Below are 22,608 nucleotides of genomic sequence, written 5' to 3' on the forward strand. Positions count from 1 at the left end.
AATCACCTTTGCTCCAGTTCCCAACAAGTTCCTCATCTCCATCTGAGACCACCTCGTCTGGACCTTACTGTTCATATCACTATCAACATTTTTGTCAAAGCTATTCAACAAGTCTCTAGGAAGTTCCAAACCTTCCCACATTTTCCTGTCTTCTGAGCCCTCCAAACTGTTCCCATCTCTACCTGTTACCCAGTTCCAAAGTTGCTTCCAAAATGTATCCAAAGATACATTTTGGGGTATCTTTTCAGGAGCACACCTCCCCACTGGTACCAATTAACTTTATTAGTGCATTTTTACGCTGCTGATAAAGACATTACCCAAGACTGGGCAATTTACAAAAGAAAGAGGTTTAATCAACTTACAGTTCTATGTGGCTGTGGAGGCCTCACAGTCATGTCAGAAGGCAAGGAGGAGCAAGTCACATCTTACATGGATGGCAGCAGGCAAAGAGAGCTTGTGCAGGGAAACTTATTTTTAAAACCATGAGATCTAATGAAACTCATTCACTCATGAGAACAGTGTAGGAAAGACTCGTGTCTTCATAATTAATCACCTCCCACTGGGTTCCTCCCATGTCATGTGGGAATTGTGGGAGTTACAATTCAAGATGAGATTTGGGCGGGGACACAGCTGAACTATATCATTTTCTTTTGTAAAAATAAGCAGGCACATGTATAATTTTATATTCCCTTATTCTCTTACATAAAAGGTTGTACACTGTATTATCTTCTGTTCCTTTTTTTTAAAAAACTTCATATATCCTGAAGCCACTCCAGTATTAGTTAACAGAGAGCTATTCCTCCTCCTTTAGCGATTTTTATTGCTAGAGTGCTCTGCTATGTTGACCCAAAACCTGAAATCTAAAATGCTCTAAAATCCAAAACTTTTTGTGCACTGGCATGATGCCAGATGTGGAAAATTCCACACCTGACTTCATGTGATGGGTAACAGTCAAAACACAATTAACACTTTGTTTCCTGCACAAAATTGATAAACGTATTATATTAAAATTACCTTCGGGCTATGTGTGTAAGGTGTATGTTAAAAATATATACATTTTGTGTTTAGACTTGGGGCCCATCCCCAAGATGTCTCATTAGGTGTATGCAATTATTCCAAAATCTGAAAAAGGCAAAATCTGAAACACTTCTGGTCCCAAGAATTTTGGATAAGAGATATTCAACCTGTACCACAGTTTATCCACATATGAGGATTTAGATTGTTTATACCTTCTTTCAGCCACAATGCTGCACTAAATAATCCTATGCTTATACAAGAGGAATTGCTAGATCAAAAGGTAAAGACATATGTAAGGTTGTTTTGTTTATTCGTTTGTTTGAATAATGCCCAACTCCCTTTTGTAAGGTTTAGATCAATTTGAATTGTCACCAGCAGTTGTTGCCCAGAGCCTTGTCAAGAGTGTGGTGTTACACTTTTAATTTTTCCCAATCCGATAGGTGAGAAAGGATATCTGAAGTTTTAATTTCCAGTTATTTTCTTTGAGTGAAATTGAACTTTCATAGGACCATTTATATTTAAAAATTTTTTCTTTCTTTGAACTTGTCTGTTCATGTGTTTTGTCCATTTTCTAAATCAGGTTTTTGGTCCCTTTTTCCCCTTGGTTTTAAAGAGTTCTTTATATATTAGGGATGTTAGCTTTTCATTTTTCATATATGTTACAAGTATTTCCTCATTGGTTGTCCTTTATTACGATTTTTTTTCCTGTGAAACAGGTTTTTTTTTGTTTTTTTTTTTTTAAAAAAAACTTGTTTTTTTTCTTGTAAATTTGTTTGAGTTCATTGTAGATTCTGGATATTAGCCCTTTGTCAGATGAGTAGGTTGCAAAAATTTTCTCCCATTCTGTAGGTTGCCTGTTCACTCTGATGGTAGTTTCTTTTGCTGTGCAGAAGCTCTTTAGTTTAATTAGATCCCATTTGTCCATTTTGGCTGTTGTTGCCATTGCTTTTGGTGTTTTAGGCATGAAGTCCTTGCCCATGCCTATGTCCTGAATGGTATTGCCTAGGCTTTCTTCTAGGGTTTTTATGGTTTTAGGTCTAACATGTAAGTCTTTAATCCGTCTTGAATTAATTTTTGTATAAGGTGTAAGGAAGGGATCCAGTTTCAGCTTTCTACATGTGGCTAGCCAGTTTTCCCAGCACCATTTATTAAATAGGGAATCCTTTCCCCATTTCTTGTTTTTGTCAGGTTTGTCAAAGATCAGATAGTTGTAGATATGCGGCATTATTTCTGAGGGCTCCGTTCTGTTCCATTGGTCTATATCTCTGTTGTGGTACCAGTACCATGCTGTTTTGGTTACTGTAGCTTTGTAGTATAGTTTGAAGTCAGGTAGTGTGATGCCTCCAGCTTTGTTCTTTTGGCTTAGGATTGACTTGGCGATGCGGGCTCTTTTTTGGTTCCATATGAACTTTGAAGTAGTTTTTTCCAATTCTGTGAAGAAAGTCATTGGTAGCTTGATGGGGATGGCATTGAATCTATAAATTACCTTGGGCAGTATGGCCATTTTCATGATATCGATTCTTCCAACCCATGAGCGTGGAATGTTCTTCCATTTGTTTGTATCCTCTTTTATTTCATTGAGCAGTGGTTTATAGTTCTCCTTGAAGAGGTCCTTCACATCCCTTGTAAGTTGGATTCCTAGGTATTTTATTCTCTTTGAAGCAGTTGTGAATGGGAGTTCACTCATGATTTGGCTCTCTGTCTGTGATTGGTGTACAAGAATGCTTGTGATTTTTGTACATTGATTTTGTATCGTGAGACTTTGCTAAAGTTGCTAATTCTCACTCATAGGTGGGAATTGAACAATGAGAACTCATGGACGCAGGAAGGGGAACATCACACTCCGGGGACTGTTGTGGGTTGGGGGGAGCGGGGAGGGACAGCATTAGGAGATATACCTATTGCTAAATGACGAGTTAATGGGTGCAGCAAACCAACACGGCACATGGATACATATGTAACAAACCTGCACATTGTGCACATGTACCCTAAAACCTAAAGTATAATAATAAAAAATAAAAATAAAAAAAGAATGAGTAGCTCTTAGATGATGATAGTGTTCAACCATCAGTCTCTAAATTTAGGTGCTCAAGACACCATTGAAAAAGAATATTATATCCATATTAATTTTATCTATTCGTATTTAAAATTTTATTTAAGTTTAGCAGGCATAGAACATATTTGTATACTAATATTTATATAATTTATAAACAATATATATTTGGAAAAAAACTTGTCAGTCTTTTATTAATTAGAGTTGTAGTTCTAAGCCTTTTCTACATATAGATCATATGATGATTCGCCATGTTTTCTTGTACTACTTGTATGGTTTTGCTTTTTACATTCAGATTTCTGATCCATTTGGAGTATGAGGTGTGGATTTTATCTTGGTTCAAAGATAAAATGCCCCAACGTTTGTGCCCCAACGTTTGTACCATCATTTATTTCAAATATGTTTTTCTCAGTGATTAGAGATGCCTTTATCATGTAGTACATTTCCAAATGCAGTTCAATCTATTTCTAGTTTCTGGTCAATCTCCTGTTGTGTCTCTTCCTTCCTCAGCACCAAACTGTTGTAACTGGAGCGTGTTTTATTGTCCAATAGGGTGTCACTTTGCCTTTTCCGTGTTTTCTGATCTATTCGTGAAGGTTTATTGTTCTGTATGAACTTTAGTGTCAGTTTGTCTAGCTTCATAAGAAAGCTTGACATTTTTATTGAGATTACATTGAACATATAAATTAACTCAGGGAAAATGGTTATTGAGTCATTCTACTCAAATGCAAGGGATGTCTTTCTGTTTAAGTCTGATAGTCTATCTTCCCAGGAGTGTTTTCATGTCTTCTCCATATAGGCTTTACACATTGCCTGGGTTTATTCCTAAGTGTTTTGTCTTTTCTGTTACTGTAAATAGGATTTTCCCATCATTATATTTTTAGCTGGCTATTGTTTGTAAATAGGAATGTTATAGCTTTCAGTGTGTGAATTTTATATTTTTTTATGTTGCCTGAATTATCTTACTATTTTTTATCATTGATTCTCTAGGGTTTTCTAAGTGTACTATCACTTTGTTTTTTGTCTACTACAGTACTGTACTTATACAGAGGAGAAAAGTGTCTTTCTTGCATACAAAGTGAAATATCACTTTGGTATTTCTTTTCTTGCTAGTTGGCGTGCACAGTGTCATGAAGCACGATGCCATCGTGGATGGAGCCAGCCCAGATTATGTACTGGTGGAGGCAGAAGCCAACCGAGTGGCCCAGGATGCCTTGAAAGCACTGAGGCTCTCTCGTCAGCGGTGTCTGGGAGCAGTGTCTGGTGTTCCCACCTGGACTGGCCACAGGGGGATTTCTGGTGCACCAGCAGGAAAAAAGTAAGAGATTGCTGCATGCCATACTTGCAAGGAGGCCAAACAACTAAGGCTAGAAATAAAATCAGGGCAGGTGTGGAGGCATATACTGTTATTTCTCTTCAGGAATAAATCCCCAGGGAGGGATTATAGCAGCCAAATCTGGGTGACTTGGAGAAATACCGTTATAACTTTGCCTTCCTCCTTGCTTTCATCCCCTGTTTTCCATAGTGGCTTCAGGAGAAGTGATTGGTTTTATTTGAGAGATGGTGTTGTTAAAAATAGTAAGAGATACAGGATAATGATTAAACTTTAATGAGACAATTAGCCAATTTACAACACACATTAAATACTTTGCTATTCAGTATGCTCTTTTAGAATGATTTTCCTACCTGGAATTGAGAATGGTTCCCATCATCTTTTGAACAAGATACTGAGTGGTTCTCATTCTGAGATGCAGCAGTTCCTTTTTTTTCTTTATTTAGAGATGGAGTCTTGCCCTGTCGCCCAGGCTGGAGTGCAGTGGTGTGATCTCGGCCCACTGCATTCTCCGCCTCCCGAGTAGCTGGGATTACAGGCTCCTGCCACCATGCCAGGCTAATTTTTGTATTTTTAGTAGAGACGGGATTTCACCATGTTGGCCAGGCTAGTCTCAAGCTCCTGACCTCAAGTGATCTGCCTGCCTTGGCCTCCCAAAGTGTTGGGATTACAGGCATGAGCCACTGTGCCCAGCCAGCAGTTACTTTCTAGGAGGGTGGAGTGGAAGAATTGAGGGGGATAGAGCAGAAATGGCATGGCTGTGAAAGAATAACCATGCAGATGGAAATGTTTCCAGGAAGAAGTTGATTGTTGAAAGAGTATTTTGATCTCTAGGTCTCAAAAGCAAACATTTAATCTACTGTGATTCTTTTCCTTCTTTAGGAGTAGATTTGGTAAGAAAAGGAATTCTAACTTCTCTGTGCAGCATCCTTCATCAACATCTCCAACAGAGAAGTGCCAGGTAATATAGATAACCTTTTGGCTTTCCAGGGTGAGATTTGCTTGATTGAATGCTGTGAAAATTTCACCTGATTCTGGATGTGAAGAAAATGGTTATCTCTGGTGTAATGACACCTGATATTTGTGTTGCATGCTCTGATTTATGATGCACATTCACTTGAATCTAAAAGGACCTGCTGATTTCCTAAAGACAAAGTCTTTAACCCAAGATCCGTAGCAGCATTTCTGTTTTGCCATTAGAAGGTTGACACAGGGATAGATGTGTCGCTGCTAGGACAGCCTGCCTTGTCTAGAGGGAAAGTGCCAGCTCCAGAGACCACAACCCTCTGAAATAAATGTCCAGAAAACTGCCTTGAATGTTGGTGTCTGTAACTCACTGGCTGCTAGAGCAGAGTGCCTGTCTTTCTCTGTTCAAGAATGCCCTGCTTGCCTTGAGTGCTACCGTGGTTAAAACTAGTCCAGACTCCACCATTCAGTGGAAGTCTTTCTGATTAAGGATTATTTTAAAACTCCGAGCTTCAGACTCCAATTTTAAGTTAATATGAACATGTTTAGGATTACGAGTACCTTTTTGACTTCCCATGTTCTGTGCTTTTAGCAGTAGGGATTTGAGACCCTTTCAGAGTTAGATTTGTGTTTTTTTAAGGAAACTTGGCATTAGATGTAAGGTAGGAAAGAGTAAGAAGACTTAAAAGTGAAGAAAAAGAAGTATAGCTATGATATTGTTCCTTATCCGCAGTATACAGGTCAGGGTCCATTTGAGAGGAAGAACAGGAAAAGCCCACAGGTGCTGAAAGTGATCCTGGGCCTCCTAGAGACAGATTTTCCTGAAACCTTGCCTGGAAGCCTCCACTCTGCTTTCCCATCCACCACCATGTTGAGTGGTGACTAAGGGAATGGCTTGGTTGCCCCCTCTTTATTTTTTTTTTTTAGGTAATAGTCTCTTAACAGTGGGAAGATTTAGATACCGGACCCTCCTCCTTTCCCTTTTCATTAGGTGGAGTCTCAGTCTTACCCCGTCAACCTCACCACCCTGGCACGTGTGTTGTCTTGTGACCCTTCACAGCCTTTGGGGAAGGAAGTGGGGGCATAAACTAGAAATTAAATATTTCAATATAGTGGTTTTCTTTTTCTAGGATGGCATCATGAAAAAGGAGGGAAAAGATAATGTCCCTGAGCATTTTAGTGGAAGAGCAGAAGATGCAGACTCTTCATCCAGGGCCCTCGCTTCCTCCTCACTCTTGGCTAAAATGAGAGCTAGAAACCACCTGATTCTGCCAGAGCGTTTAGAAAGTGAAAGCGGACACCTGCAGGAAGCTTCTGCCCTGCTGCCCACCACAGAACACGATGACCTTCTGGTGGAGATGAGAAACTTCATTGCTTTCCAGGCCCACATTGATGGCCAGGCCAGCACTAGGGAGATACTGCAGGAGTTTGAATCCAAGTTATCAGCGTCGCAGTCTTGTGTCTTCCGAGAACTATTGAGAAATCTGTGCACTTTCCATAGAACTTCTGGTGGTGAAGGAATTTGGAAACTCAAGCCAGAATACTGCTAAACAACATTGCTTCCTAAACTTTCAAGTCCCTTTTTCTAACGGGCATTTCTGATTATTAATTTATTATTAATAATCATGTTTGTCAACGGAAGTTGGCTGCACTTGATGTTTGTTTGCATGATGTCTACCTCAGAATTAAAACTTTAAGGAGGAAGAAACTCTTCTCTGAAAGTTGAAAGTTTTAATAATGCTAGCTGAAGGAGAAAATACTTGGATTTTTTTTTTTTTTTTTTTTTGGCAATCTGAATTATATTATAAAATCAGGTACCTAATAGTTACTCCTTGGATCACATTTGTTCCTTTACCCAAAAGATGCTGTCAGGGAGCACAGTTAGAAGTTTGCAGAACAGAAATCTCAATGATTTTTTTTATTGGTGCTAAAAACAGGTCTTACATTCAGTCAGACCTATTCAATAAGTTCATCAATTTCTGATAACAGCATTATTTTGATGCATAAACTTTAAACATTTAAATTTACCGTTTAGGTAAATTTAAATAACAAAGGTCAGGTTTGTTATGTGTTGTTTGATAATTATATTAATTTTCTTGAAAAGATCCTCTTTTCAAGGTACTGGTAAATTGGTGAGTATTTTTATTAGTAAAGCATGAAATAGTATGGTAATAAATGATAAGACATGTATTTGTGGAAAGCTGTAGGGTATTCAGTTTACCCTGGCTTTCCTTTAAGCAGAGGGCATCTTTTTCCCTCCTACAGTCACACTGTGTTATCATAAAAAAAAAATCAAAGCCAAAAGTAGGTACATAAAAACCACACATGTGCATGCACACAAACATCACTGCAGCCCACAGCAGACCCAGCCGTCGTTACCATGAAGTGACACCACTCCAGGCCTCTCTTGTCTGCAGGCTGGCAGGCTGTCTTCTCTCCAGTTGCCTTCGTCTTGCGCCTGCCTTTGCATTCCCTGCGACGGGCTTTCCTGTTTCTGTGGTTTGGATTCCAGCCAAGGCTGTTTGTATCTCACTACTGTTTATGTGTTTATGGTTCTGTGATGGTGTTGCTTTGATCCTCAGTTTATTTTCTTACCCAAGTTTTTCTTATTTCCTTCTCAGGATGATTTTATCATCTCATCTTTGAAGTGTTGTTTTCTGAAATTCATCGTATTCCTGGAATGTCTTCTGTAGCTATCTCAGTGCAGTTTGTTTTTTGGATTCGTATTCTCTGGCCTGCTGTTTTCCTCTCTCTCATTTTTCTGTAGTATGCCTGCCCTCCTGCCCTGCTATTTCTTTACATCTCGCTCATTCTTAACATGGATAGCTGTGTCCAGATCTTCTGTCTGCTCCTCCCTGTAACTCAGAGAGGAGGGTTCTGGGCAGGGGGGCCTTGCCGGACTGCATGACAGGACATGAGTTTTGCTTTCTCTGCTCTAATATTTTGCATAAGCCAAGAATCCTTTTCTTAGAGATGTTCTATATGATTCCTGTCAGGATTTTCTAGTTTTTTTGGATTATAGCTTGTTCATTTCTTTTGTTTTTAGTTTGGTTTGTATATAATGAGGGAAGAAGATGATTACATTATTTTTGTCACTTTGCCATCATTGTTTAGAAGTCATAGAAAGAATTTTTAAAGAGGCCAATAAGTCTTAAACTTGAGTACTTGGCTTAGAAGGAAGTCAAAACTCCTTCCTTTTTGACTAAGTAGTTTGTTTCTCGGGAGCTCTTAATTTCTATTTTTATAATCATTAGCCTATAAGGAAATTGTGTCTTCCTTGTCCTCAGGGTGATCTGCTGACCTTGTTCACTCATATAAAGCATTTGGGCATCATACTTACAGTGTCTGAAACATAAACTGTATTGAGCTAGACAAGGTGTAGCCTTCTCTTCAAGTAGCAAATACTATCAAAAGCTATAATGCAGTAGGAGCAACGTGGTCCTTGTTCCAGTTCCAGTTCTTGTCTCAGTTCTGCTGCTGACGTACCATGATCTTGGGAAGGTGGTGTCTCAGTGTGGAGATCTGACACATTGTTATCGTGCCTCCTGGATGGAGGGACTTGGAGAACAATGCAGTAAGTAGAATGGTTTTAACAATACAGAGAAATTTATTCATTTAGATAAAAATCTAATTTTTAGAACTTTAAAAGCTTTGTACAATGTAGATAGATTTAATGTATTTAACATGCTTTATCAGCACAAATAAGGGATTTTAAAATTTTATCAGAAAATTAAATATGTTAATACCATCACCATTAAAAATGTTCAAGCAATAGTCTGCCTCCCCACCCCCACACCATCTTGCACCTGTTCCACAGCTAAGTACAGCCCTATGTTTGGTGTGTATTCTCCATGCATTTAGAGAATCACATGACACAGACTGCTGCTATAATGTCATTTTCCCATTCTTCCTTTCCTAATAAAATTTTTGAGTTTTACCTGGACGTCTGGCTGCTCAGCTTAAGACTACTTCTCAGCCTCTCTTAGAGTTAACTGTGGCCATATGACTAAGTTTTAAACTTCCCAATTGGCCCTTTAAATAAGCAGCGTATGCACTCTCCTTGACATTGCCCTTTCTTGCTGGCTGGGAGGCCAATGGGAGCTTCAGTAGTGACCTGGCATCTCAAGAGATGGAAGTGATGTGTTGAGGAAGGAGAAGTTGGCCTGCCAGTCTTGAACTGCTCTCCTTTGCCCTGCTATTTAAGAGTAAAATAAAATACTGACTTGCTTAAGCTACTGTCTTTTGAAGTCTATTATAGCAACTAGTTTGCTTTAAATATGTAATTTATATTAATGGCGTTATACCATCCTTATTTTGCAACTAACTTTTCATTTAATATTATATGCAAGACATTTCTATTCCTGTAAGTATAGCTCTGCCTGCATAGAATTGTTGGATTAATGATGTAGATTTTAAATGTCAGTGGATGTAGCAGAATTGCTTGAGTCAATTCACCCTCCATAAAAGGACCCATTTCTCCAAACGCTTGCCAACAGTAAGTGGTATCAATATCGGTAGATTGTTTTGTTTTGTTTTGTTTTGTTTTAACCAGTCTCATGATTGAAAGTACCTTGTTTTCACTTGAATTTCCCTGATTACTTACAAAATCAAACTTTCCATGTTTATTGGCCATTTGTAGATCTCTACCGTATGTTGCCTATTTGTGTTATGTTGGCCTAGTTTTCCGGTGGGTTGTTTATCTTTTAGGATTGCTCCCCTAAACAAAAACAAAAAGGCAGTTATTCCAATGATCAACAAATATTCTTTTCTCCACCAGTTTAAAATGTCAGCTTTCAACTCATCACATGCTAAGTTGTCTATTTCTGACCTGTGGATCTAGGTGTTGGTTCTACCAACCACACTCCTCACACTGTCATTTGGTGCTTTGCATTGTGTTTTGCCATTCATGAGCAAGTTCCTTTTCCTTTCTCCCCCTCTTCAGTGTCTTATTCTTGGATGTTTTCTGTTCCAGCTGAATCAAGAATTAGTTTATTAAATTCTAGTAAAATTGTGGTGTTCTTTTGACTAGGATTGCATTTGTTTACACATTAATTTGAGAATAATAGACCTCTTTATAATTAATATAATGTTTCTGATTAGTGTTACGATAGGCCTCATTTTATTAAAGTCTTATATTCTTGGATGAAATTTTAATAACTTTCTTCATAAATGTCTTGCACATTTCATAATAGGCTTGTTTCTAGGTGTTCTATAGATTTTTAGTTTTGGTTGTGAGTCTTTTAACTTATATAAAAATATGGAGGATGAGCATATTCACGTATCTGTTCTGTGATGTTTATCATACGGAAGTTTTAAAATATAGTAAATTCAGTCTTTCCATATTTTTTGTTTATTTAAGAACCATTCCCTAGCTAGGGTCATGAATACATTCTCATAAATTATTAATCCCATATGGATAGCTAGTTTCCCTAGCACCTTTAAAAAATAGTTTATTATTTTCCTCGTGATGTATAAGGCCACCTTTACCAATTTACATATAATTTATGGGAATGTTTCTTGGCTCTGCATTCTGTTAAATTGGTCCATTTATCTAACTTTGCTAGTAACCCACTGTTTTTATCATTGTGGTATCATAATTGATTATCACAAATGGTAGAATGTCCTCAAAGTCTTTTCTGGTATACATTGATATAATTGTATAGCTTTTCTTAGTGTGGTAAAGTACACAGTTAAATTTTCTAACACTGAAATATCTTTTAGACTTTCACTTCCAGAATGGCAATGTGAAGGGCCCTGTGGACCCACTGTCCTAGGAATTAGCTATAACTGGTGAAAATTGTAACAAAAAATAAACACCTTCCTCTCATACAGAGAGACACAGACACTTAATGTCACTGGAAATTGTCCTAAAAGTATGTAGAATAAAGTAACGCTTATTCAAGAAAATCCAAATCTTGGTAAGAACAGTGAGTCAGACACTTCAGCCACAGCACACTCTCTCCCTCCCTCCCATTTCAGTGGGTGCAGCCAAGAAAACAGAGCTCCGTCTCCTTCAGCTCCCTGTCCAGAGGTATGGTACCTCACAGGGAGGGGCAAGATGCCAGCATTTCTTATCCCCTCCAGCTCCAAGTGGCAAGAGCTAAATTCATGAAGTTAAAAACTATAATAAGGAAAAAATGCACTAAAGGGGTTCAATAGTAGATTTGAACTGGCAGAAGAAATTGTCAGCCAACTGGCAGATAGAATAAGAGAGATATGCTTTCCAAAGAACAGAGAGAAAAAAAATGAAAAATGAGCAAAACCTCAGAGAAATGTGAAGTACCATTATGTGCACCATTAAGACCATTAAGTATTCATGTAATGGGAGTACAAGAAGAACAGAAGAAAAAGGAAATATTTAAAGATACAATGACTGAAAACTCTCCAAATTGATTGAAAAACATCTAGGAAGCTTAGTGAACTTCCAGCATGATAAATGCAGAGGGATTCACAGACACATCATAGTAAAAAATGCTGAAATCAAAGATGAGAAAACCTTGAAAGTAGTGAGTGAAAAAAAGATACATCACTTAGGGAACAAAATTAATACTGGACTTCTCAAAAGAAATAATGGAGGCCAGAAGGCAGGTATATCAGTCAAAGTGCTTGAAGAAAAAAAAAACTGTCAGCCAAGAATCCTATATCCAGCAAATGTATTATTCAAAAATGAAAGTGAAATAAAGACTTTCCCAGATAAAAGCAGAAAAATTGTTGTTAACCAACCTGCCTAATAAGTATTAAATGAAGTTCTTTAGGCTGAAAGCAAGAGAAGAGCACCAGTAAAAGCAATTATATAATTATAAAAGTCACATAAATGCATATTTTTCTCCTCTTAACTGATTCAAAATGCAACTGTATCAAATAATACATATACGATGTATTGGTCTATAACATACAGAAATGTCATATATGTAACATTTGTCAAAACAGCACAAAGGAGGTGACTGGGAGCAAAGCTGTAATAGACTAATGAAGTGATGGCAGATGGTAAAGTAATAATTATAACAATGTGTTGGATTTGTAACATTAATAGATACCATATGTATACCTAAAATATCACAAAAAGGGGGAAAGGGAATATAGCTATATAGGAGTAAAGCTTCTATATATTATTGGAGTTAAGCTTGTGTAATTCTAAGATTCTGATAAGATATATATGGTAAACACTAGAGCAACCACTAATAAAATAACTCCAGAAATATAGTTCAAAAATTATTAATAAAATTAAAATACTACCTTAGAAAATACTCACTTGATGCAAAAGGCAATATTAAAAGAGAATGAAAAGAATACAAAGGATAATAGAAAACAAAAAGTAATGTGTATTCAACTTATCAATAATAAATGTTAATGAATTTAATCAGGCAGAGACTATCAGATTGGATTAAAAATACATTCCAGCTCTATGTTATCTATGGGAGACACACTTTAGGCTCAACGATGCAGATAGATTAAAAGTAAAAGGGTACAAAAAGAAATAGTGCAAACAATTGCCATAAGAAAGCTGGACTGGCTATACTAGTGTCAGACAAAGTAGACTTTAAGACAAAAATGTTCCTAGAGATAGAGACATTTTATAATGATAAAAAGTTTAACCCATCAAAAAGATATAGCTGTTGTAAACATATGTATGAGCTTAACAGTATCAAAACACACAAAGCAAAAACTGACAGAAATGGAAGAAGAAAATGGTCACAATAATAATTGGAGACTCCAATAACCTATTTTCAGTAATGGACAAAACTAGACACAAGGTTAACAATGAAATAGAAAACTTGACCAACACTGTAAACCAACTCGCCCTAACAGACATCTATAGAACACTTCACCCAAGTGCTACAGCATATACATTCTCAAATGCTCATGGAACATTCTTCAGAATAGGCCTTATGCTAGACCATGAAACTTCAGTACATTTAAAAGGATAGAAATAATGCAAAGTGCATTTTGTGATCATAATCACAGGATTAAATTAGAAATAAAAAATGGGAACATTTGAAGGACTCACAATTAGGAAATTGAACAACACACTACTGAATAACCAATAGACCAAAGAAGACAACAAGAAGGTAATCAGCACTTTGAGACTAATGAAAATTAAGACACAAGTAAACTGTACAGATGCAGCTAAAAAAGTGCTTAGAGGAAATTTATAGGTGTAAATGCCTGTATTAAGAAGGAAGAAATAAAGCAATAACCTTTCTTCCATCTTAAGTCACTGAAGAAAGAAGAACAAACTAAACCTAAAGCAAGCAGAAGGAAGGAAATAATAAAGTTCGAGTAGAAATTAATGAAACAAAGAATAGAAAAACAATAGAGAAAATATTACTAGAAACTAGTAATTTGAAAAGATCAATAAATATGACAAATATTTCACTAGATTGACCAATAAAAAGGCAATACTCAAATTACTAGGATCTGATATGAAAGAGTAGACACTACTACCAACCTTACAGAAATGGGCAATTTGAATAGACCTATAACTAGTGAACAGATTAAACCAGGAATCAGAAAATTGCCCACAAAGAATAGTCCAGGCACAGACAGTTTTACCACTGTGTTCTACCAAACAATCAAATAAATAGTAGCAATTATTCTCAAACTCTTAAAAGAAATAGGAGGGAGTACTTCCCAGTATTGCCCTGATAACAAAACCACTCAAAGATATCACAAGAAAACTGCAGACCAATATGTCTTAGGAAATACATGAAAAATCCTCAACTAAGTGCTGCAAACCAAATCCAGCAACATATAAAAATAATTATACACCATCACCAAGTAGGATTTATCCCAGGGATATAAGATTGGCTTAACATGTGAAAATCAATGTAATACATTATATCAATATAATAAAAAAGTCATCTCTACTGATGCAAAAATAGGTGCATTTGAATAAATCCAACACCCTTTCATCATAAAAATGTTCAAAAAACGAGGAATGGAAGGAAACTACCTTAACCTGATAAAGAACGTCTATGAAAAATCTACAGCTGTCTTTATACTTAATGGTGAAAAACTGAATGCTTTCCCACTGAGATTAGAAATAAGACAAGGATGCCCATTATCACACTTCTATTTAACATTGTACTGGAGGGTCTAGCCATTGCAATTATGCAAGAAGAAAAGAAAGGTTGGGAAGGAAGAAGAAAAACTCTGTTCACAAATGACATGATCTTGTATGCAAAAAATTCTAGGGAATCCACTAAAAAAAAAAATACCGAAACTAATAAATGAGTTCAGCAAGATGGGAGGATACAACATCAGTATTTAAAAATCAATTGAGTCTGGCATGGTGGCTCACGCCTGTAATCCCAGCACTTTGGGAGGCCAAGGCGGGCTGATCATGAAGTCAGGAGATCGAGACCATCCTGGCTAACACCGTGAAACCCCATCTCCACTAAAAATACAAAAAATTAGCCAGGCATGGTGGCGGGTGCCTGTAGTCCCAGCTACTTGGGAGGCTGAGGCAGGAGAATGGCATGAGCCTGGGAGGCAGAGCTTGCAGTGAGCCAAGATTGTGCCACTGCACTCCAGCTTGGGTGACAAAGCGAGACTCTGTCTCAAAAAAAAAAAATCGTATTTCTACACACTTGCAATGAATAATCAAAAATGAATAAGAATATTCATAATAGCATCAAAAAGAATAAGGTGCTTAATAACATATTTAACAAAAAGTGCAAAACTTATACTCTGAAAACTACAAAACATTGCAGAAAGTAATTAAAGAAGACCTAAATCAATGGAAAAACATCCCATGTTCATGGATCAGAAGAGTTAATGCTGTTAAGATGACAATATTCCTCAAACTTATCTACAGATTCAGCATAATCCCTGTCAGAATCTCTGCTGACTTCTTTGCAGAAATTGACAAGCTGATGCTAAGAGTTATATGAAATTTTAAGGGACCCAGAATAGCCAAAGAAATCCTGAAAAAGAATAAAGTAGAAAAACCCACATTTCCTCATTTCGAATTACAAAACAACAGTAATTAAGAAGTGTGTTACTGGCACAAGGGTAGACATAGATCACTGTATTTTTTTAAAAATGGTGATTCCAGAAATAAATGCAAACATCTGTAGTCAACTGGTTTTCAGCAAAGGTGCCAAGTCCATTCAGTGGGGAAAGAACAGTCTTTTCAACAAATGGTGCTGGGACAAGTGGATATTCATGTGCAAAAGAATGAAGTTGGACACTTACCTTACATTATATTTAAAAAGTTGGCTGGGTATGACGGCCCATGCCTGTAGTCTTAGCACTCTGGGAGTCAAAGGGGCAGATTGCTTGAGTCCAGGAGTTTCAGACCAGCCTGGGCAACATGGCAAAGTCATGTCTCTACAGAAAAAACAAGTTAGCTGGTCATGGTCATGTGCATCTATAGTTCCAGCTACTCAGGAGGCTATGGTGAGAGGATTGAGCCCAGGAGGTCAAGGTTATAGTGATCCATGAGCATGCCACTGTACTCCAGCCTGGGTGACAGAGCAAGACCCTATCTCAAAAAAAAGAAAAAAGAAAAAAAGTTAAAATGGATGAAAGAGGCCGGGCACGGTGGCTCATGCCTGTAATCCCAACACTTTGGGAGGCTGAGGCAGGCAGATCACAAGGTCAGGAGTTTGAGAGCAGCCTGGCCAATATGGTGAAACCCTGTCTCTACTAAAAATACAAAAATTAGCTGGGTGTGGTGGTGTGTACCTGTAGTCCCAGCTACTTGGGAGGCTGAGGCAGAAGGATCACTTGAACACAGGAGCTGAGATTGTGCCACTGTGCTCCAGCCTGGGTGACAGAGTGAGACTCTGTCTCAAAAAAAAAAAAAAAAAAAGACCTAACTATCAAAGCAAAACCTATAAAACTCTTAGAAGAAAATGGGTAAATCTTCATGAACTTGGGCTTGGCAAAGCATTCTTAGATATGACCTTAAAAACACAAGCAGCAAAAGAAGAGAATTTGGACTTCATTGAAATTTAAAGCTTTTGTGCTTCGAAGGATACCATCAAGAAAGGGAAAAGACAACCTACAGAATTGGAGAAAATCTTTGTGAACCGTATCTAATAAAGACTCAGAAATAACTTTAAAAATGGACAAAGGATCTGATTAGACATTTTCCCAAATATATAAAAATGGCCAATAAGCACATGAAAAGATGCTTGACATCATTAGTCATCAGGGAAATGCAAAGCAAAAACACGATGAGATATCACTTCACACCCACTAAGTTGGCTAAAATAAAAAAGATAGTAACAAGTGTTGACAAGAGATTGTAGAGAGATTGGAAGCCACAGATACTGCTGGTGACGAATGTAAAATGGTGCAGCCACTTTAGAAAACAGTTGCAATTTCTCAAATGATTGAGAACACAGAGCTAGCCTACGACCTAGAAATTCCTCTCCTAGGTATATAACTAAGTGAAATGAAGACATATGTCCACACAGAAACTTGTATATGAATGTCTCTAGCAGCATTGTTCATAATAGCCAAAAAATGGAAACAGCTCAAATATACATCAATAGGTGAATGGATTTTAAAATGCAGTATATCTATACACTGGAATATTATTCAGCCCCAAAAAGCAATGAAGGACTGATACACTGATACATGCTATAACACTGACGAACCTCTAAAATTTTCTGCTAAGTGAAAAAGTCATAAAAGACCACATGTTATGATCCCATCCATATAAAAGTCCAGAATAGGGAAATCTATAGCAACAGGAAGTAGGTTAGTGGTTGCTTAAAGAAAGAGTGGTAAGTAGGTTGCTTAAAGGGTCATAAGTGAGGACAATAGTTAAGTTGGGGGTTTGGAGGTGATTTTTAGGTTTTCAGGTGATGAAAATGTAAAATTGAGGTGGTGATGGTTGCATATATCTTTGAGTATACTAAAAGCTACTGAATTGTACTACTGAAATAAATGAGTTATATGGTATATGAATTATATCTCAGTATGGTTGTTAATAAATAATTAACATAAGGTGCAAGATAAATTGGGAGCTTAACAAAAAGACAACCCAATTAAAAATGCTTGAAGAATCTGAATAGACATTTCCCAAAGAAGATATACAAATGGCCAAAAAGCACATGAAAAGATGCTTGACATCATTAGTCTTTAGGGAAATGCAAGTCAAAACTGTGATGAGGTACCACTTCACAGTCACTAGCATGACTATAATAAATTTTTTAAAAACTCAATAACAAGTGTTGACAAGGACATGGATAGGCAAACCCTTATACATTGCTGATGAGAATGTAAAATGGTGCAACCACTGTGAAAAACAGTTTGGTGTTTCCTCAAAACGTTAAACGTATAATTACCATATGATCCAACAATTATACTTTGTGGAATATTCCACTAACTGAAAACTGGTGCTCAAACAAATACTTGTATGGGAATATTCGTAGTAGCACTATTCACAATGGTCAAAATGTGGAAACAGTTGAAGCGCCCATTGACAGATGAATGGATAAACAAAATGTGGTATATCTATACAGTGGAATGTTACTCAGCCACAAAAGGGATGAAGTACTGATGCAACAACAGGGATGACACAAAAGATAACATATTGTATGATACCATTTATATAAAATACACAGAACAGGGAATTCTGTAGACAGAAAGCAGATGAATGGTTGTGAGAGGCTGGGGTGGGGAGGGGGTATGGGGAGTGATTTCTTTTTTTTTCTTTTTTTTTTTTTTTTTGAGACAAAGTCTTGCTCTGCTGCCCAGGCTGGAGTGCAGTGGCACGATCTTGGCTCACTGCAAGCTCCACCTCCCAGGTTCATGCCATTCTCCTGCCTCAGCCTCCCAAGCAGCTGGGACTACAGGTGCCCGCCACCATGCCCAGCTAATTTTTTTGTATTTTTTTAGTAGAGTCAAGGTTTCACCGTGTTAACCAGGATGGTCTCGATCTCCTGACCTCGTGATCAGCCTGCCTTGGCCTCCCAAAGTGCTGGGATTACAGGCGTGAGCCACCACACCCAGCTGGGGAGTGATTTCTTAATGGGTATAGGGTTGTTTTATGGGGTGATGAAACTGCTTTGGAACTAGATGGAAGTGGTGATTGCACAACATTGTGAATGTACTAAAGGCTGCTGATTTGTACACTTTAAAAAATACCTTAAGGTTTTCAATATTGCTTTCAGTCAATTTTGGTAAGATTTTTCTAGAAAATTGTTTGTTTTGTCTGTTTTAAAAGTTGTTCCTTTGTGGTTATCATCTGTTTGTCATTGGTGTTCTGCAGTTTCATTATGATTTATGTGGTTTTTTTCCACATAAATTTTTAAAAGTTGTTCCTTTGTGGTTATCATCTGTTCGTCATTGGTGTTCTGCAGTTTCACTCTGATTTATGTGTTTTTTTTCCCCTTCTGGTTCAGTCCTCAGAGATATGTGGATTTATTTTTATCCTGTATGGAGCCTGTGCTTCCTGAATTTAAGGATTCATGTCCTTCAACAATTCTGGAAGACTGTAGCCATTATTTCTTTGAATACTGCCTCTCCTCATTTGCTTTCACCCCTCCGGAACTTTTATTTCTAACTTTCTGGTTAAGCTATCCATTGAATTTTTATTTTATTTTTTTGAGACATAGTTTCACTTTTGCCCAGGTTGAAGTTCAGTGGCACGATCATAGCTCAGATCATAGCTCACTGCAAACTTTTGACCATAGCTCACTGCAACCTCGAACTCCTGGGCTCAAGTGATCCTCCTGCCTCAGCCTCCCAAGAGGCTGGGGCTACAGGCGGGTGCCACCATACCTGGCTGAAGTTTGAAAATTTTTTCAGAGAGACAGAGTCTCGCTGTGTCATCCAGGCTGGTCTTGAATTCTTGGCTCAAGTGATCCTTCTGCTTTGGCTTCCCAAAGCACTGAGATTACATGTATGAGGCACTGTACCCAGCCTGAATTTTAAATTTTATAGTCATAATGTTTATTTCTAAAATTGCTTCTTCCTTCCCTCTAAACTTCCCGATTTTGTCTTACAATGCTTTTTTCTAATTTTTTCTTCTTGTGGCTATAATAATTTTAAACACCACTGTTTCATAGTCTCCATCAGATTACTGCACTGGCTGCAGGTCTTGCTATTGTTCCTGCTCTTTGTGGTGTCTGCTGGCTCTCCCTCATAGTAAATTGTTTGTGTGTGTGTGTGTGTGTGTGTGACGTTTTTGTGTGTAAAGATGGGTGAGTCATCTTCAAAGGGGCTTTCTCACCAGCGTGGTTTTTGTATGTGCTTGCATCTCATGGTTATTATCAGCCTGGGACCAATTTTTTCTGTTAATTTCTTAACTTTCAATGTTTTGGATCTTGTGGTAATGTAAGTTTGGACTTCAAACTCATATGAACTTATAGTTATGAATTGTCTGAGTGTAGAGGTGGGGGGAGATATGAGGGAGGATAAGTCCCCCACTAAGAATCCAGCTCAAACAGCAAAGCTTCTCTGTAGCGGAAGGTAGATTCTATTAATATTCTAGCCCATTGTTTTTCTGAGGGCCACACCTGTACGAGGGGGTCTCAGTTCTGATTCTTTTTCTAAAGCAAACCCACATTTTTGTCTGCTACCCATGCCTTGGTGTTAAATCCAAACTTCTGTATTTCAGGAACAGCACTTTTCAGGGAGTATGGATCACTCTATTTATAGTTTCTTTCTTGTTTGTGGCCCCTGGCACTTGACTTTGCTAAGATCTCAGCTATGTTGTTAAAAGGGTTTTTGTTACATTATATTTAACATTATAAACAACATTTCTTGTTTAGAAGGCCTTTTGGGTAATCTTATCGTTACATTGCTGAAACCATTACATTTTTTAATTGGTCATGTTGGTCTAAAGAGCTTAGAATAGTGCCTGGCACAAAAATAAGAGCTGTGTGTGTTAGCTGTTTCATTTTTATTGTTACTCTTCTTATTTTTATTACTGCTGGATTATCTTTATAGTTCTAAAACTTCAACAACTGGTTCTCACATTTTCTAGATATACCAAAGATCATCTACAAATAATGACACGATTGCCTCTTTCTTTTCAGTATTTATGAATCTTATTCTTTTCTTACTTTGCTACCATCTTCCTCTAGCCCAGCATTTGCCAGGAATGGTGATGGGAGTGGTCATCTGTGTCTTTTTCCTAACATGAATGAGGAACGCTTTGCATGTGTGAAGCATATGTGCTCTAAATTTCTGGTTGACACCTTTTAATGAGTTAAGAGCCCTTTTCCTGTTCCTAGCTTACAAATAGTTTTCATTAGAAACAAATGATGAATTTTTTAGTTGCATTTTCTACGTTTACTGAAATGATAATACTTCTTTAATCTACTAGGTTTCTGAATTGGATTAGTATAGTAGATTTAGTGGTTTTTGTTTTTTGTTTTTTAATCAACTCATCATTCCTAGAATACTCCTAATCCTGGGATGAAGGTGGGGAACCGCTATTTGGTCATTATGTATTTCGCTTTTAATATGCTACTAGTTTCAATTGGCTAATACTTTATTAGATTTTTAATCTCTCAGATCATAAGGGAAATTGCTGTATAGTTATTTTTTCTTTACTTTTTGCTGTGCTGTGTGTGTGTGCATGCACGCATGTGTGAAAGTTATTCTTGTCTTGGAAAATAAGTTGGGAAATACTCCACCTTTTTATGTTCTCAGAAGAGTTCCTGTAACACAGGAATTATATGCAATTTCATAGACTACTTGTAAAACTGGGCTTTTGTACATTTTGGAAGAATGTTTCAGCTCGATCCTTGTACTCACTGAATTGCTTTTCAGTAGTGTCCATTCTGATATTCTGCCCACGCCCAGCTGTTTTTCTTTTAATTTCACAATCGACTCTTCTCTCCTAGGATTTGCCCTTGGTCCTTCTTTCGTAATGCTCTGTCCTGTGTCATGGATGCACTGGGCTCTCCTAAAATACAGGATATATCCCCTGATCTCCTTTTGCCTCCTCCAGTGCTGCAGTTGGTTGAGTTTTGTGGTGTTGGTTTTCTTCAGATCTTGGGTGGTCTTAGCTATGTTTGATATATTTGAGACTCCCTGTTTGCCTGTCCTGTTGATCCTGTGGATCCTAAACTGCCTCCAGCGCTGTGGAGAGAGCTGGGTTGGGCTGCTGGGGAGGGTGTCCAGGAGCGAGTCTCAGTAGGGTGAAGGCTCCCATTTCTCCTGGTGAATTCCAGCCCTGAGGGCATGGCAAGGCCTCTTTGTCGAAGTGTCCACAGAAATGGCTGGGGCAGGGGTAGACAAACATCTCTGCATGGCAAATGCAGGGGAGGGAGGACCCAATCCCTGGCTGATCCTCATGCAGTGACCCTGTGGGCCCAGCACACCTCTCCTTGCCAGCAGTCCCACCTTGGCAGCCGCCACCTGCCCCATCTGAGTATGCTTTCCTTATCTCATCCTATGTGGTTTTTGATTCACAGTGGCCCTCCTTTTCCTGTCGTCCACCACTTACGAATATATATACAGACAGGTGTCACTTAATGACAGGCATATTAGGACACATTCTGAGCAGCATGTCATAGGCACTTTCATCATTGTGCTGGCCTCATAGAGTGACTTATCCAAACCTCAGTGGTACAGCTACTACACACCTAGGCTATATGGCTACAAACCTGTACAGCATGTGACTGTACTGATTACTGTAGGCCGTTGTAACATAATGGTATTTGTGTATCTAAACATATCTAAACACAGAAAAGGTGCAGGAAAAATATGGTATAAAAGATAGAAAATGGTACACCCCTATAGGACACTTATGACTGGAGCTTGGAGGACTGGAAGTTGCTCTGGGTGAGTCAGTGAGTGTAAGTGAATGTGAAGGCCTAAGACATTACTGTACACTTTTATACAACTGGCAGTGCAGTAGGGTTGTTTACAATAGCATCAAGATAAACATATGATATATTGCACTGCAGTGTTCTGAGGGCTCTGATGTACTAGGTGGTAAGAATTTTTCAGCTCTATTATAATCTTTGGGGACCACCATTGTGTATTCCATCCATGATTGACTGAAACATCATTATATGGTGTATGATTGTATATATCTAAATAATATACAAATATTTATGAGTTTTTTTGTGTGTACATTTTTTTTTCTGTTGTCTTGGAATTTTGTCTGGAAAGGGTGTTAAGCATTTATGTTCAGTCTACCACTTCATCCAGTCTTCGTCTAATGACATTGATTTAACTTCCTTTAACCTCAGTTTATAAACAATTTATGAAAGTAATTGTAGAACATATTTTTAAAATCTGAATCTTTACAAAGCAAATGGCA

At 37.8% G+C, this 22,608-nt stretch overlaps 1 protein-coding gene across 2 annotated transcripts in view; it reads left to right on the forward strand.

The window, feature by feature from the left end:
• Nucleotides 1–7,077, forward strand: part of LOC129480879 (chimeric ERCC6-PGBD3 protein) — an 89,080-nt gene extending 82,003 nt beyond the window's left edge. For both annotated transcript variants that reach the window (XM_055275350.2, XM_055275351.2), the window contains exons 19-21: nt 4,184–4,388; nt 5,286–5,364; nt 6,500–7,077. In XM_055275350.2, coding sequence (XP_055131325.1) covers nt 4,184–4,388; nt 5,286–5,364; nt 6,500–6,919 — 704 coding nt within the window. In that variant the 3' untranslated portion in view covers nt 6,920–7,077. The remainder of the gene's footprint in view (nt 1–4,183; nt 4,389–5,285; nt 5,365–6,499) is intronic.
• Nucleotides 7,078–22,608: the final 15,531 nt, after the last annotated feature.

This window comes from Symphalangus syndactylus, chromosome 4 (genome assembly GCF_028878055.3).
Source record: "Symphalangus syndactylus isolate Jambi chromosome 4, NHGRI_mSymSyn1-v2.1_pri, whole genome shotgun sequence".
Classification (NCBI taxonomy): domain Eukaryota; kingdom Metazoa; phylum Chordata; class Mammalia; order Primates; family Hylobatidae; genus Symphalangus; species Symphalangus syndactylus.